Source organism: Pollachius pollachius (assembly GCF_949987615.1).
Source record: "Pollachius pollachius genome assembly, chromosome: 8".
NCBI lineage: Eukaryota > Metazoa > Chordata > Actinopteri > Gadiformes > Gadidae > Pollachius > Pollachius pollachius.
The window spans coordinates 11,344,768-11,362,205 of record NC_136941.1 but is presented as its reverse complement, the minus strand read 5'-3'; the positions used below and the strand labels follow the sequence as shown (position 1 = coordinate 11,362,205).

The window sequence follows — 17,438 nt, the reverse complement described above, 5'->3', positions numbered from 1 at the left end:
AAACAGACAGAGAGAGAGAGAGAGAGAGAGAGAGAGAGAGACAGAGAGACAGAGAGAGACAGAGGCAGCAGCAGCAGACAGTCTGACAGCATCAGCGGACAGAGCGTGAATTTGTCCCCTCCTCAGTTGGCCATCCAAGGCATCTACTCCCCACCATCACCACCAACACCACCACCACCACCACCACCACCACAAAGCCGGTTCCGACCTCCAGCAGCACCCAGTGGTTTCATCCCACCAAGATCTCTGAGCGGGTGCTGAGCGGAAGTGTGTGTGAAGATGTGGGTCGGGCCCGGCCCAGTAGCAGTGCTGGCCTTAGTGTTCTGGACTCAGTGTGTCCTCCTAGACGGGGTCGAGGCCAAGAAGGAGAGGAAGAGACCCAAGGAGGCCCCGCCACAACACACAGAGAACTCCAACACCACGCTGTCCAACAGTGAGGAGGTCGGAGGGATCATCAAGGTAGGACCCCAAAATGTATGGTATTTTCTATTACTAGTTTTTATTATTAAGAGTTGTTAATATTGTAATAGTTATTAATATTATAAGTAGTAGTATTTTCATTAGCATCATTTTTATTAAAATAAATTTTGATATTATTGTTTGTATTATTATTATTATTATTGTGTTATTATTATTATCATTATTATTCATTTTATGTTAATATTGCTATTCTGAATATTCTTGTTATTATGTTTTTTTACTATAATGATTATTGTGATAGTGATTCTGATACAAAAATTATAATATTTGAGCATATTGAGAGCAATATTCAATTCTATTGGGACTCTGGAACTATGGCGCATTGTAAAGTTAGTTGACTTTACAGTTAGTTGACTCTAACTTTTAATTGTCATTGTGATTGCATTTGATACTGGAAATGTATTCACATGTGAGTGAGAAGACCAGAGGAGAGCCCCGGCGAGGGCCAGACAGGTGTGGCCCTGCAGGTCAATCCTCAATCAATGCCATGGACAGAAATGTGTGACACTCTAAATGGATGACTTCCTGAAGAATGCCAGGAATGTGCACATCTAAAGGCTGATCAATGCATCAATTAGTCTGCACAGCGGGGGTCCGTCACCCGGTTTCAAGCCTATTAGCTATAGGCCTTGTTCATTTTAACACATGAGGACTATAGGGAGGCCTCTATGAACCAAAACACAAGCACACATAACACGACCTCTACTTGGGCCTCCGCATTAAGATGCCAAATATCAACTTTAGCATCGAAATTCCAGATCCCGAGGTTGATATATGTGTACGTACATCATAGATCATAAATATCGCTTGCGTAAGATCAACCACCACAACTCTCCAGAGCGCTGCCACGGACAACAGCATCAGATATTGTATCGCACTGTAGTCGGTCAATGAAATGAAAAATAAAGGATTGCAATTTCAATTCCCACAAAGAATGTTCACTATTCAGACCACTGGCCACTCAGAATACGCCATAATAGCTGTGTTGGAAAGCTGTTTTCATTCAAAACATGTACCTAAAGCAACATGGCAGAACATCAACAGTATGCAGTGTTCCATAACAGTAGTTGACCTTTGCCATTGTTATTTATGAGTTTATTATTGGTGTTGCATATTTGCTTGGAATCAAAAAAGGTGGGGGGGATGGGGGGTATTTGTTTTTGCTCTCAGCCCACCCATCGTGTTGGCAACAAAACCTGATACATTTCAGTCTCAACTATGCAGTTGGTAAAAGCTTAATGGTGACGCCTTGCGCCTCAGTAACTAGCCACTGAAGTCCAAGGTGCACCAGGAAGAACACAGAGCGCTGCAGAGAGGTTTATTTGACTTGCTGTGCCCCATGTAAGCAGAGGCTGTGAAGGATGACCTTGTGCGGAATGTCCAGCGCCAGTCGCAGGCGTTGGGTTCACCCTCTACCTTAATGTCTCCATGAGGCCGCCCCGGCCCACCCCCCAACCCAGCGTCCTACCGCACTGATGTCATCATTCCTTGGGAAAGTTAGGTGGGTAAGAGCCTGAGGCAAAGCTGATCTCAGCCCCTACTGATGGAGCCTGAGGCAAAGCTGATCCCAGCCCCTAGTGATGCTGCCACAGACACAAGGCCTGTCCCAGCCCTGACTGACGCTGCCACAGACACAAGGCCTGTCCCAGCCCCTAGAGATGCTGCCACAGACACAAGGCCTGTCCCAGCCCCTAGAGATGCTGCCACAGACACAAGGCCTGTCCCAGCCCCTAGAGATGCTGCCACAGACACAAGGCCTGTCCCAGCCCCTAGAGATGCTGCCAGAGACACAAGACCTGTCCCAGCCCCTAGAGATGCTGCCAGAGACACACGGCCTGTACTACTTTTACTACATACACCAAGACAAACACACGTACACACACACACACACACACACTTGGAGACACACAAAAAGGAGCAGCATGTCATGTAAGTCCCTTCACAAAGCCCTATAGAAAGGGCTCTGAAAGAGGACACCTCAGCGAGGATTAGCCCCCCCCCCCCCCCCCCACACCCTATTCTCATCCAGTCCCTAACGAATACTCTCAGAGTGTAATGACATAATCACTCTCTGAGAGGCTCTATGCCAGATCTGTGGGTCTATGTGTGTGCGTGTGTATGTATGTGTGCGTGCGCGCATGTGTGTTTGTGTGCACAAGTTTGTGTCTGTGTGTGTGTGTGTGTGTGTGTGTGTGTGTGTGTGTGCGAGCGGGGGCGTACGTGTGTGTGAGTGTGCGTGTGTGTGTGTGTTTGTGTGTCTGTGTGTGTGTGTGTGTGTGTGTGTGCATATGTGTTTGTGTGACCAAACCCGGTTACCTTCACAGGTCTACATCATACAGGTCAGGGAAACACTTGAAGATGAGGTTGAGAAACACCCAGACCTTGGTGTCTAGTACACGTCTACCTTGATTCTGTTTGAGGGAAAAAAGCTGTGTACCACACACCATGCAAGTGGTTAATATGCTTGTTTTGGACGGTTGGTGGCGTTTATCCCATTACAAATCTGTAGCAATGTCCACGTCCAAGAGAAAACAACATATCCACTGGTGCTGCCTTGGCCTGATATTTGTATTCTTAAACAAGTTAAACATTTATACTTCACATTCACCCAAGCTTTTTTCCCCCCTTGTGCCCAGTGGAAACAGTTGAAACTCGTCTCTCGGTTTTGAAGCTGGCAGGGGCCCAGGTTGGTCCACTGGCAGGCCCCTGAGCATGGCCGCATTCCTGCACAGATTTTCCATTTGAAATTGATCAAAATGATGGAGGTAAAGAGTTTGTGTTGCGTAACTTTGATTTAAAACTATTTTTACAACACAAAAGGATTCTTGTTTTGCATTGTGAGGCTGACTCATTATAAAGGGTGTTGTGAAGACCTTCAGGTGAGGGGCCCCCCTCTCTGGCAGTTCAGTCTACATTCACATTGGGATATACGCCTATCCAAGTTAACCTTTGTGTTTATAATTCCATGGCACTTTCTCATTAGTCGAAACCTTATCTTACACCTCGACTTACACTTATCTTTAGCGGTCTATTACTCATTCAATGTGGTAGCGACATTGGAGATACACAGCATCACTATCCATATCTCGCTTCATACGAGATGCTGCGAGACCCCTCTGGCCGAGCAGCCAGGGGTCCGCGATGGCTGTAATCGATGCAGGCAAACATCACGCCTGCCGGGCTGAGTAACGGCTGAGGTTTAGAGGGGAGTTTTTCCTCTCTCTCTCTCTCTCTCTCTCTCTCTCTCTCTCTCTCTCTCTCTCTCTCTCTCTCTCTCTCACCCCCGGGATGATTAATGACACAGTGTGTGGGACCTTTCGGAAACCGATGACCTCCTGAAACCGATTGGTTCTCACCCAACACCCTCCGGACCCGACCCCCTCAGTGGCACCATGTGTTTGTCTGTTTGTACTGTAGCCTCATTATAGCCTTTAACAGAGAAATACGTTACTAGTCATTACTAGTAGTTAATTAAAGGCACTGAATATCTAATCTATTTACATCATGAAGAGAACTATAGTATCAAAGATCCCCACCAATTATGTATATGCTGATTATCATCAGGGATCGTCTTGTGTTTCAGCATACCCTCCTGGAAGACTGAGGGCTATAGGAGTCTTCTATAGAGAAGGGAATATGTCGTGCCACATGACGACATGCAGGCCAGCACTAGCACAAACCTCTTTCCACATGAAGAGATGCTGATCTACTTATTTGTATTTTCACTTTTACGTTTCATAATGCTGGCCAGCAAGGGCCATGCTATATACAGTACTTAATACACAACCCATCTGAAACACCAAATACTGAAGTATTCCTATGATAAATATAATCATGGAAATGAACATAATAAGAATAATTACTAATGATGTTCAGAATGATTGTATCCCCTTTGATAATTTCATGTGAACTCTGCATGCAACTGACGGGCAGATATTCCATGTTCAGCTTTTACATAGTTTCAATAATTTTTAACACAACCAAGCTGAAAGAATTCAAACACAATTCAAACACAGTGTCAACCGCTTATGGTTTTCATAATGACTTCATTGATGTTGGCTTTGGGGTGAAATGACAGATGTTCTGCTCGTTCCTGTAATTCTTCCAGTATTGTCGTCTTTAAAATCATATGAAAGACTTGTAATACAAGACCATAAGATCGGGATGTAGAAAGCACTTGCATTCTGCTTGCTCTGAGGAATACGATCCATCCCTGCACTTATGTGGTACAGCAAATGCATCACGTAAAATGTTGAGAGGAGTTGTAATGACGCTCTGGTTGGTGTTCTGTGTAAGATCTGTCCCCAGGTGAAACCACTGGGAAAACCTTTGTGGATCCAAAATATCCCACTGGCTTTTTCTCCACAGCTCAATTTACCTCCCACAGGGAAAATGAGCACTCAGTCAAGCATTTCAAAGGGATAATTTGTAGATGGAACAGATGTGCCACAGGTAGCCATCAGCGCCTCTTTCAACTCCGTGGGTGCTTCGTTGTGTTGTTAAATAACTCCCAAGAATTCACGTCGCTCTCTCAGAAATGATTTCACATCCGGAATAGGCTTAAATTACCTCCATTTTCCTAAATTAATACTTAGGATCTTTTAATTAATACTGTATGTTCTCTTCCATGCCCTCAATCATATATATAAAGTCATATCCAAGAAGAAACTCCTCTCAGCCACACTATCATAACGATTATTAAGTAGGTAAGAAACACAAGTGGGAGGAGGAGGAGGGCATGGCTGACATCCCGTGACTTACTGTCTTGTGTTGCTGGTTCAAATCCTCATTAGGTGCACTGGCTGGGAACACTGGGTGGGGTGGTTTTTGTGTGTGTATGTGTGTGTGTGTGTGTGTGTGTGTGTGTGTGTGTGTGTGTGTGTGTATGTGTGTGTGTGTGTGTGTGTGTGTGTGTAGGGGAACACTTTGATGGATGCGTGACGACCGGGGATGGGAGGCACACAGGCTCCCGGGTCCCCCCCCTTCTCTCTCTGTCAAGGGGAACCGGGTAGGCCCGTCCACAGTGGTGCATGGATGACTGCACAGGGATCACCACGATGATGCATGAGGCAAATAGAAGTGAAGGATTATGGGAGGAGGCTGTCGGGTATCCTGCCCAACCTTAAACCTACAGTACCTGTAAACACGCGACGGCGCTCGGCATGCTGAGGCTTTATGTTATCTTGAACCTGGCACGTATGGAGTGTATACGGCTGTAACGCAGCACCGCTCACACCGCGCTGTTAATGGGAGCTATAAGGTGGAGCAGGTTACGTCTTCCAGTATCAATTACCGCCCCTGAGACAAGTTTTAACAGTTGTGTTTGTGTTTTTGGCGGCAGTCTGCCCTGGGGAAATATTTTCTAGTTTTTATTGCTTCAAATAAATTCAGCATAATTTTTCCCCAATACATAACAAACAGAGGCTACCTAACGCGAGGCATGTTGCGCCTATGGTGGAGTCTTTACTGGGTAATGTGATATCTGTTAAGCTTTCCCACAAGGAAAAGAAAAAAAACCGAAAAGAATTTCACACGACAATATAAAACATAAGAGTCTGCCTTTTATATCAATCCCTGTTTACAATGCTGTTGCCCTGCGTAAATATGATATACAGTATATCGGTATCCAATCAAAGACAAACAAACAGAAAATACCGTGTGAGTGTCGTCAGGTTTTAAAGGCGCCCTATGACTAACAGGCAGGCGTATTCTGCAGTCAGCACTGGAATAATGTGCATTCACGTGTGCTGACAGACAAGGCCATTTTGAAACACTCACACATCAACGTGCTGATCAAAGTCAGCGTCCTGGTGTACCTCCTCAGCTCTCTCTCGTCTTCCTACCTGCTTCTTTTGTTGTCCATGAACTGCAGGCCTACTTTCTGATGCCGAGTTATGAGAGTGAAGACAGTTTACTTTGCGGCATATTCAATAACAGTGAGTGCGCGATGCTGACATGTTGCACCGTGTCACTGGCAGTGTGAGTGTCTGCATTCACACTTCTGCAACGTTCTGGCAACTTATTTTTTATTTCAGACTCCACCTGGATCACAATATGGACCAGATAATTTATCATTGGTGCATGCACAGAAAAAATAAGTAAAATAGACTGAAATTGAGCAGCTTGGATTACCTTATTTATTTAGCATTGATTTTTATTTTGCGGCCTAGAAGGTTTACGGACAAGGTAATAATTATCTGAGCCAAGCTCTGACTTCCTCGCAGAGAGAAATATCTGGCGGGCATGGTTTTTAATAGTTTAATTACAATGATGTGTGCTAAAGAGGATAACAAGCTTCAAGTACGGCTGATTTCCTGGCAATGATCTACAGTGGGTTTTTTTTGGATTACGCAGGGAATAGGTGTGATATATAATTATACTGTATGTCTGCATGTGTAGCATGTGTGGGCTGACTGGTGCGGCTTGACATATTTGAAAAAGCACACGATGATCTATGACATAAACACAAGTCGTAATGCAAAGCTCCGTCTTTCTCGGGATTAGCGGCAAGCGGTTCCAGTATCTGTGTTTCTCAACAGCTGTCAGCGTCAGGGCGGGTGAAGTTTGGATCACACAAGACTGTCTGAGAGTCTTTTGTGCCGATGATTCACAACACTGTTTGACAGACACATTTTACAATTAATCCCAGTGGAAATATACAAAAATGGCCTAAGGCATGGAATAATGGCGCCCTTGCTGCTCCAACCGCAGTCATTAACGTTTTAGCATTTATAGAAGCATCTCGAACGGGGATGGTAAAGGATAATATTATATAATCAGAGCAAATGAAAACAAAAATAAAAAAAATACTTTTACCCAATTTGTGACGAGTTTTAGGAAAACAACATTAAAGAGGGCTTTGAGGAAAATAACAAGTCTCGCAGTCATCTGTATTGTTGTACACTGTTTCCAAGCCTTCAGAGTCACAACAAAAACATAAAGAAATCCACATTTCAAGAGGCTCCGTCCCTCTTAAATTGTTTATTTTGTCTGCTGTCAGGGGGGGGGGGTGAGAGGAGAAGGAGTGAAGAGAGAGGAGTGGTGGAAGTTATGTTGCAAACCCAAATATGTAATTTACTATTCTTTTTTTCTTCCTTTTAATGCAAGCACATTGAAAGGGAAAACATTGAGACATGACTTGGTTGTGGTGGAACAGGAGGAGTGTCTCTCGCAAGTGAAGAAGAAAGAGGCCATGTTAGTTTAGCAGATAAGCGAGTTGTGTCCTGATGCCAAAGCTAAACAAATTCCCTCTCAGACAGCTGAGCTGAGCCTCCACTCGTCTTTATCTCCTTCCCTAATCTCAACCGCAATCGTTTGACGTTTGGGTGCGAAGAGGGGCAAGAGGTAGGGCCTACGCTCAAGTTGGTTTTCACTGACGGATATTAATATCGCCTTACATTTCTTACCCAAACATTCTCCAATGTGCTTCTTTGGAGCGTGCAACGTACCATCAGTCATACCCGACCCTATCAGTGTATGTGAATAATCCTTATAGAACTGTCTATGTTTTCCGATAGAGAGCACAAGCACATATTGAGTCAGTAAAAAGACAGAGCGAGGTTCAAACATGTGTCTGTACCGGCACATATGTCTTGTTGTCTCATTCGTTGAATTACCCACCCGCCACTGCTCCATTTCCTCTTCTCCAAAATTGGACCAAGGTTGACAGTATTTGTTGTTGTGCATTGGTTCATTAACTGTTGTGGCTCTATGGGCTGTGGGGCTGCATGACGTTATAGGATAATGGATGTGTGCAGTCCCCATAATGTACATCACATGCACAGACCGATTCTTTGTCCATCCGGGGTGCTGGTGTCGATTTACCTCACATCTGTAGAGGTTTGAGAGGGGTTTGTTTGTTTTCAACCCAGCTTATTGAGAATATTTGAAGTGACATGGCAACTCATCAAAGCATCTGGAATGAACAAATGAGCCGAACGTAAAACATTTGGCAGGGGTAGTGACAACATACTTGGCCATGAGACCGTGTTAAAACAAACACAGCGGGCAGGAGAGGTAAGAACGACAGGTATCAAAGTGTGACCTGCCTGCCGCCATGTTTTTGGCAGCATATTTAAAAATAACCTCCTGCACTTTTTCCAACGTGGACAAAGAAAAAGCAACTCATAGACTATAAAGCGCATGTTGTGTATTTTAAACGTCACAGGTTTCTGACAACCAACGTGTTGACCCACTGGGATCATGGATGGACTTTGTGAAACGACCTGTAGGCAACTTCAGAAAATGCCCCAAACGGAGACGGCCCCTGGTACGTCAAAACAGCAAATGGTTGAAATGGTTGAATTGTAGGTTCTTTGTTGATTCACAACACCACCATACTGCTGTTCATCACGGCAAGCTTTTGGCTGGTATTTATTCAGCGGTAATTGCCCATTACAGCTAAATAAATACTGTGTGTGTGTGTGTGTGTGTGTGTGTGTGTGTGTGTGGATGTGTGTGTGTGTGTTTGTGTGGTTGTGTGTGTGTGTGTGTCCATGTGTGTGTGTGTGTGTGTGTGTGTGTGTGTGTATGCGTGCTTATGCGTGCATAGAAATGACCTTGCAATGTGTTCTGTCAATAATCAAGCATTACATTTCTATTACCATATTTCGGACTGAATGGCCCTTGGTCTTCAATGTGTTATTCTCCCCTAGCCCGGACCCCCCGGCCCGCCTGGACCACCAGGACCTCAGGGACCCCCTGGCTCTCCGGGGGCAGAAGTCACCCAGGAGGTGCTCCTCCAGGAGTTCAAGGAGATGATCAAAGGTATCCTGCCTCTTCTTCCTGTCCTTCATGAAACTCACGTTTTCTCATCAGAGAATCCAACAAAAAAACAACATCCGCAAACCTCTTGATCCTGTAGTTCCCTGGACTGACGCGGCGTGTGCGGCAGGTTTCTGGGGTTCATGGGTCTGTGTTTGTGTCCGTCAGAGGCCACGGAGCGGAGAGCGTCGGCGGTGGAGCGACAGAGCAGCAGCCCCAGCCTGCCGCCTCCGGCCCTGCTCACTCTAGAAGGGATGAGCTCGTACCGCCGGATAGAGGAGGCCTTCCACTGCAAGCTGAAAGGCCCCATGGTGATAGACAAGAAGACCCTGGTGGAGCTGCAGAACTTCCAGACGGTGTGTTTGTTTTGCCAAATTGAACAATGGAAAACGTCGAAACTGGAATGAGGGGTTCCCGCCGTGTTGACTGGCTGGTTGAGCCAGGGTCACTCAGTGTTTTCGGACCATTTTGGCTTTGTGGATGTGTGTCACGGAACATGTGTGACCCAGTTGGTATGGAACAGGGGTTAGGATCAGACTGTCGCCGCGCTGAGTGGTAGCGTTTAGGGGCTTAGGTCAGAAATATCACCCTTTTTTTTCTGTCTTAAACATTGCTCTGCGGGCACGTACAAAAGGCGCTCTGTGTGCTCTGAGTTGGAATATGGTGTGGAGAGGACAGAAATAGACACTGTTTTAAACAGTGCGCAGCAGTGGAAGAACCCTGCTCTGTTGGTGTGGGCCTGACAAGGCGGCCAGAGAGATGTTTCAACAGTACAGTCCAGCCTAACTTGCTTCTCCATCCTCCAGACAAAGTGTACCTCCCTGTTCTATTGCCAGAAAACAAAGATATCCCTTTTAAGCTAAAAGGTAGACAAGACAGGGAAGTAATGCTCAATAAAGAAATGTGTTGCTCATTAAAGAAAGAAAACCAGGTTTTCAGAGTGATTCTCTGCACCTTTTGCCAGTCTTTAGGCTAAACATCATCATCAAACTAAACGACATCATCAGATAGTGCTTGGAAATGCTTTAATTGGTTTCTGTGTTTGTGTTTCCAGCCTCCGGCGAAAGGAGCATTTCTAAGGGGGTCGGGCATGGACCAGTCTACTGGCAGATTCACTGCACCCATCACCGGGATATACCAGTTCTCTGCCAATGTTCATATTGGTAATCTAATTATTCACATCTGCCCTTTAACACAATGATGATAGTTGTTAGAAAAGGTAGAGGTAGTAATTTGTTCGTCCTAGTCCGAGATAATTACATTCCTTAGTTCCGGGCTGTAAGCTCTTTTGTTGGCTACACTAATCCTATCATGGCTTAGAATACAGTCAATTGTGACAGCTGTATGCTAGGCTATTCTATGTTCAGTGTAGCGTAGCATACAGGTGACTTTTACAGTTGTAAAATATGCAGTGCTAGCTTAAGTGGGCCATACAGTTGATTCTTACAGCTGCTAGGCTATGTTTATTGCAGCCTAAAATACAGGTGATGTGACTACTGCATGCTAGGCCATGCTGGGTTTAGTGTAACATGGCATTCAGGTGATTGTGTCTTAATCACCATACTGGTGATTGAGACTGGTGATGTAGGTGTATACTATCATAGGTTTAGTGGAAGCCTAGCATGCAGATGATTGAGACAGCTGTATGCTTGTCTACACTAGGTTATGTAGGATACAAGTGAATGCTAGGCTTTCCTGGGTCTAGTGTAAAGCGGCTCACAGTTGATTGAGAGGGCTTCTTCCTGGGCCTACAGACCACAATGAGGTGAAGAGGACCAAGAGCCAGCTGAAGGCCAGAGATAACGTGCGTGTTTTGATCTGCATTGAGTCTCTCTGCCACCGATACACGTGAGTACAGCCGGACCACACTCCTCTAACGCCTCTAACACTCCTCCTAAAACCTCTGGCCAACTTATCTCCACACATTTTTTATTTATGCCCAATTTTACCTGCCAGACCTTTCTCCCGTTTGTAGTTCAGAGTCATGTGGTTCCCATTTGTAATGCTTTAAACAACGCAGCATGTTGCGGTCTGATGTTCCAATCCCTCAAGAACTCGCAACACATTGACAGCAAGAGAGGTAGATACGTGGACGGAAGACAGACAGACAGCCAGACAGACAGCCAGCCAGCCAGCCAGCCAGACAGACAGACAGACAGACAGACAGACAGACAGAAAGACAGACAGGAAAAAACGGTTGGTAGGTACATAGGTAGACAGACAGACAGACAGACAGACAGACAGTAAGGGATAGGTAGGTAGACAGATGGACAGACAGACAGACAGACAGACAATTTATTTATAATTATATTACTTTAAACATAATATTTATTTATACATAATATTATTTTTTACAAAATATTCATTTTATATTCTCCCAAATTTCCTACACACATCATTGACATTTTAGAAATAATCCAGCAGCTATTTATGGAGCAAGACATCAGCCTTGCTTTGTGCTGTTTACATTCTGTCTGGGCAGTTTATATACTGGTAACACATGACAGGGGAGGTTTATTAGCGTTTAACGCCACCTTAACTTTCGCTAGAATTTATGAGCTGTTAAAGCCACTGTCTGTTATAGTTTCTCTGTGGAACCGGTTTGGCATTTCCTGTATAAAAGTGAAGCAGGTCTTTAAAGGAGATGTCCGCACACACAGGGCTCCTGTCTTCGTCGCCTTGCTAATCTTTATAGACTCACCTTTGACACCTGAGGCAGCCATTTGCATCCCAGCAAAGAAATGCTGGTTGTGTTTAGTCAAAAATATCCAACCTTATAACACACTGTTATTTTAATTGGTAAAAAAAATTAAAATAAATAAATAATAAAATTGAAATGTGAATGACATTGCAATATGGCAACGTTGTTGACTTACATTTGTAAAGCCAAGGAACAAATGTTGATAGGTAGCATCCTGCTCCCTAAAGTGTGTGTATCTCAAAAGTATTCCTCCAGGCATTGTATAATGAGTGGAGCATATAAATAATATGACAATGATTGGTTAGCTAGCTAGCACGAAGGAAGCGCCGCTCCATTGATTTCATGGCCCTCCCACATCTCGAAATGTGGAGGATGTGAAATTAGGCTCATTAAGTTGGCAGCTAGCATAGAGACAATCATGAGGACTATGCCGATAGTAGTGTAGCATTTTACACTTAGCAGCTGCACAGCACACATACAGTATCATTGGAGCCTGGAGGCATATTCAGGGCCAACACCACTTGGCTCTCAATTGCCCTCAAATATGCTGTTAACCATTTTGAATCACAAACAAATAAGGTTTTTTTGGAAGGTCCATCTGTTCATTCTGTTTTATGTTATATCGTCACTGCAGGTCACTGGAGATGATTGTTGGCTTGGAAAGTAACAGCAAGATATTCACTGTCAGCGTGCAAGGTCTGCTGGAGCTACAGGTAATGTTCCCCTCCATTATTATCTGACACCTTGGCTTTGTTTGAAAGATTTTATAATACAAATGTATTGCCCTAAAATTTCACTCCTGTGCTCTCTCAATTTTCTCCCCTCTCACTCTCCCTCTCTCTCTCTCTCTCTCTCTCTCTCTCTCTCTCTCTCTCTCTCTCTCTCTCTCTCTCTCTCTCTCTCTCTCCCTGCAGGTTGGACAGTACACATCCATATTTGTGGATAACGCTGCAGGGGCCTCCATCACCATACAGAGTGGCTCTGATTACATGGGCATGCTGCTCGGTGTATAGACGGCCCACCAACACCTTCACCATCCATCCAACCGCCCATCCACCCACCCACCCACACATCCCCAAGGACAGCCACTTAGAACTGCCCATAAGGTGACACCTGTACCTTGTGGGGCATCAAGGATTATTCAACTTGGATTTGCCACTGGACTTTTTGCAGATGTCGAAAGGACAGTGTAACAAACTTTCTTGGGCTGGATTCGTATCTTTACACAATAAGCTGTCCCCCATCCCATCCAGGATTCGGTTGGCCTCATTGCACCCTAATGCACCAATAGTTTCTCTTAATCACAATAGAGTTCAGTGGAACAGTGAACCATTCAAACAATCACGCGAGACCCTTCTTAGTGGCATAGCAAATGTGTTGGTCAGAATATGATAAGGGGACAGCAGCATCAGATAGAGAAATATATGTTTTATAATATAATGTATAACATAAAGATGTGTTTGGGTTTTGTCTTTGTGATCAGTTTTTATTCAAAATGTAGTATTTTCATATGTTGAAACATTTGTCTACATTATTTGTGTTGCAAAGACTCTTTGAGTACACTGGACCGGTATATGGACCCAGGGTCTAAGAGAAGTTGGATGTCCGATAATGTAATTACACTTTTTATACTATATTGTTATTTCAAATAATTCCAGATACAGATAAACATTTGGAGTAGACAGAGAATGTTTAAAGTTCTTCTTTAGTTGGGTTTTGTGTATTTTTTGAGAATCTTAGGAATTCACCAGACATGCATTTTATTGAACATGGTTTTCACGTCTGAGGTATGTTCAACGCCATTGTGGGAGTTTCCACTTGAATATGAATCACACTTAACATTCTTGGATTACAACAAAACATTTCTCTTTTCATTTCATTCTGAATTAACTGCATCATTTACCGTGATTAGTGATTACATGATTAAATAAATGTAGCGATCTGTGATTCACTTATAATTCACCATAGCTATGTTTAATATTGTTCATCTTGTATCTATATTTTACAGTAAAATTTAATAATTTACCTTGGGGGGAGGTGGGGGGTGAAAAGAACTTAGCCTTTTCTCCTGGATATGTAAAAGTCTGTTTCCACTTCAATATAAGCTGGTGTTACTTCTCTTTATGATAATTTGATTGTAAATTACTAAGAATTTCTTGCGGAAACACTGAGCTTTAAAATATGACCACCTCCTCTTGTGGTTTGAATTATAAATCTCTGCCATTTCATTTCCATAAACATATTTCCCGGAAACCGCAGCTCATATAACGAGTGTCTTTCTATGTTAACTATTTAATTTGTATTCTACTGTGATTCCATGCCTAAACTCTTGGTTGTGCAGATTCATGAAATTCAAATAGGACTTTGGATAAACATGGACCTCATCCGTCTATTTCTTCTCATAATTCCTCAAAAATGTTCTAAGTGTAACGTGTATATATCTTGAGTGGCCTTAACGGTACATCACAAGACATTATTAAGACACTTCAAGGCTTTTTCCACACTAATTTTGTCCAACCACTTGTACTAACTGTTTGCATCAGTGCAGGCCTTATCATCAGGCTTCTCAGGGAAGCTCTGCTGGAAAGCCAACTGTCACATACTGTATCCGGAAACCCACTGCAAACCCCTTGCACCCACCTGCTAAGATATTGTGGCGTGTTTTTGTGTGTCTGCGGTGCACTATATCAAACACTGGTCGTCTACTTCCTGAACAACTCTACCTGGATTCTGTCAGTCTTATTTGGTATTTAAGTTATTATTTCTGTTGTTATTTTTGCCTTCAGTTACAACGCAACAATCGTGCTTTCATTCTCTGAGCTTTCGGTCTGCATGCAAACCATAATGTTTTTCAAATAAATATAAATTAATTAATAAATTAATTTCTCTTTGGTTGGTCCCAAGAAAGCAAGTCCAAAATCCAAGTGAGAAAAGAAGGTTCATGCAAGACTTTGGCAAAAGGTGGTCATTTCAAGAGAGAATATTCCTACTGTATAAAAGGGGCGGATCAATGCTGCATGAAAGGCAGGGGAGTAAGAATATAAATGGCATGTAGTCCCCACCTACTCTCCACCAGAACTCAAAAAGCTATGCTTCATCATCTAGACTGAAATAGTCTTCATCCTTGATTAAGAATACCATTATGTTATAATGCGACCCAGATTAAAAGTATAACCTCACCACCTAGGACAAAAAGAAACAGGGAATATTAAACTTTTAAATCTTATCAAAACTGGATGGGGGCAACCCTTGACCCTTGAACCCTTGGCACACACTTTGGGAAAGCCCTTTCTGTCCATTGCATGGGCACTTCATTGTGTTTTCTCCCTTGGCATATCCAAATGTGCACTTTCATGAGGTTTTTTTCATCAGAAAGGAACCTATAGAAAACCCTAACTTGATCCCATTGTAAGGGCACCTATTTGGCACTACCTTACATTTTCTCCACACAAGGAACATCCATTATGAATCCCCATTCCCCATTCTTATGCATGTAGCAGTGCATTGCATCTCATTCTATCCAAAGGAGGGGAACTTCTCCATTAGAGGAGCACAAAATTGGGCACTTCATCATGAGTAACCTATACTGCATCTCATTTCTCATCCTATCCCCAACCACATTTTCTCCACGGGAATGGGCAATTTGGGACACTATCATGTAGGGGCAGTATAGAGGGTACTTCGTAACGGCACCACTTTCCATTGGAAGAGCACCCAAAGGGAATTACACGTTTATACCTTTGTGAGGGCACTGCATCATGTTTTCTTCACCATAGGGAACTCATTAAGACATGTTCACATATTGTCTTGCTTTAGAGGGCACATTATCATAATTTATGGAATGAAGGGGTCACCATAGAGGGCACTCAATATTTTCTTCCCATGTGAAGGGCAGCCATAGGGCACTCCCCTCAATCTCGCCACTCTAGGGGCCACTCTAACGAGGCTATTTCAACCATGGGGGTACCGCAGGGGTATGCTGACCTGAGTGGTGTTGAATGATAAATACTTGCTGGCTAGCTGACCCGTTCGGTGTTAAATTGTCCAGCCTCACTGGTTAGCTGACCCGATCGGTGTGGAATTGTAGAGCCTCACAGCCTCACTGGCCAAGCCTCAGCTGACCAAAGTGGTGTGGAATTATGCAACCTCACTGGCTAGCTAACCCGATCGATGTTGAATTGTACAGCCTTACTGGCAAGCTAACCCGATCGCTGTTGAATTGTACAGCCTCCATGGCTAGCTGTCCTGAGTGCTGTGGAATTGTAGAGGCTTGCTGGCAAGCTGACTGTGCCAGAGAAGACTGCAGTCTCCAGAGCCCACTAAAGCTATCAGCAGGTGCACAAGTACATGCCTGACAGAGAGCAGCTATGTCCTGCTTGGTATTTCCCTCTCCTCTGTATTGCTCAAGAACTCAGAGAATGCCACATACTTGAGGATTTTGATTGTCCTACGTTTTCCTTTTCTCTCCGCTTTCTTTCCTTCTTTCCTTAACGTGTTTAATGACAGCTATGTGAGCATGCTGCAACCCATTCGCTGCCCTGCCACGGAGCCACCAGCGCCTGCCAAAGTGGTTGCGAAACCGTCCTGTGCCGTGGCTCTGACAGGAATTTCCCATTGCCCCATTATCAGCATCAGCCAAGCTGAGTGACTACAATTACATCTGTCCAATACTAAGAGCAAAACTGTTTTTTTTTCTTCTCTTTTTTTCCCCTTCCCCTCGCAAGAAACAAGTTTTTCATGAATGTGTCCCATTGTGAAGAAATTGTGGAGGTCTTTCTGGGATGTCGGGTAAACCAACACGATTGGTTATAGCTGTAATGAGAGTCATTATGGGATTTGTTGTCCTTACACCAACGGCGTCTTTACAATGTGAAGGCTGGGATATGCTTATGGAGTGGAGGAACGTCTATATGCAGCCGTACCTGAGAGGGAATAGGGAAACAAAATGGTGTCCGAGGACACTGGGCCTCACACGATCAGACTCCTTCCTTTGTTATACAGCCGATGAGTAAAAGAACTCTGCTTGTTTATGAAAACTCCCAAATTCATGAGCGTATATAAAGGCAACAAACCCTTCCAGTTAACTATTCAGTATCAACACTTCCTGTAATATCAACACAGAAAACACCAAAATAAATGGCCGATGGGAGGAGCCCGACACTTAAAAGCCAACTATGGAGGAGAGATAGGAGAACGGAGCTCAACACGCGCCCATGACCCGCGCTCCTATGCATTCCGTCTTCTTTGTGTTTGTCAGGACTTCCAAACATGGCTACCTGTGGAGCGCCGACGCCGCAAGGCTAAGGCTGGCTGCCGCCGAGGTGCCAGACGCCCCTTTCTATGTTGTACTCTCCCAGCATGCTTTGCATTTTTCCCTCTGCAACCCCAAGTTACCCCAAACAACTGACTCTGTGCAGACCCGAAGTCCTGCTGATACCAGGGGTTCCACCTCCCCTGGACAAAAGACGTTGCTATGACAACTCCCCAGGCTTCT

The 17,438-nt window shown here is 44.2% G+C and overlaps 1 protein-coding gene across 1 annotated transcript; it reads left to right on the top strand.

The window, feature by feature from the left end:
* Nucleotides 1–279: 279 nt before the first annotated feature.
* Nucleotides 280–13,022, top strand: c1qtnf12 (C1q and TNF related 12; the record flags this gene model as incomplete). Its single annotated transcript, XM_079740944.1, has 8 exons — nucleotides 280–459; nucleotides 8,648–8,749; nucleotides 9,135–9,246; nucleotides 9,412–9,599; nucleotides 10,298–10,406; nucleotides 10,998–11,091; nucleotides 12,579–12,657; nucleotides 12,859–13,022. 8 exons carry the CDS (start codon nucleotides 280–282, stop codon nucleotides 12,955–12,957), a joined length of 963 nt encoding a protein of 320 aa, XP_079597070.1. The 3' UTR covers nucleotides 12,958–13,022.
* Nucleotides 13,023–17,438: the final 4,416 nt, after the last annotated feature.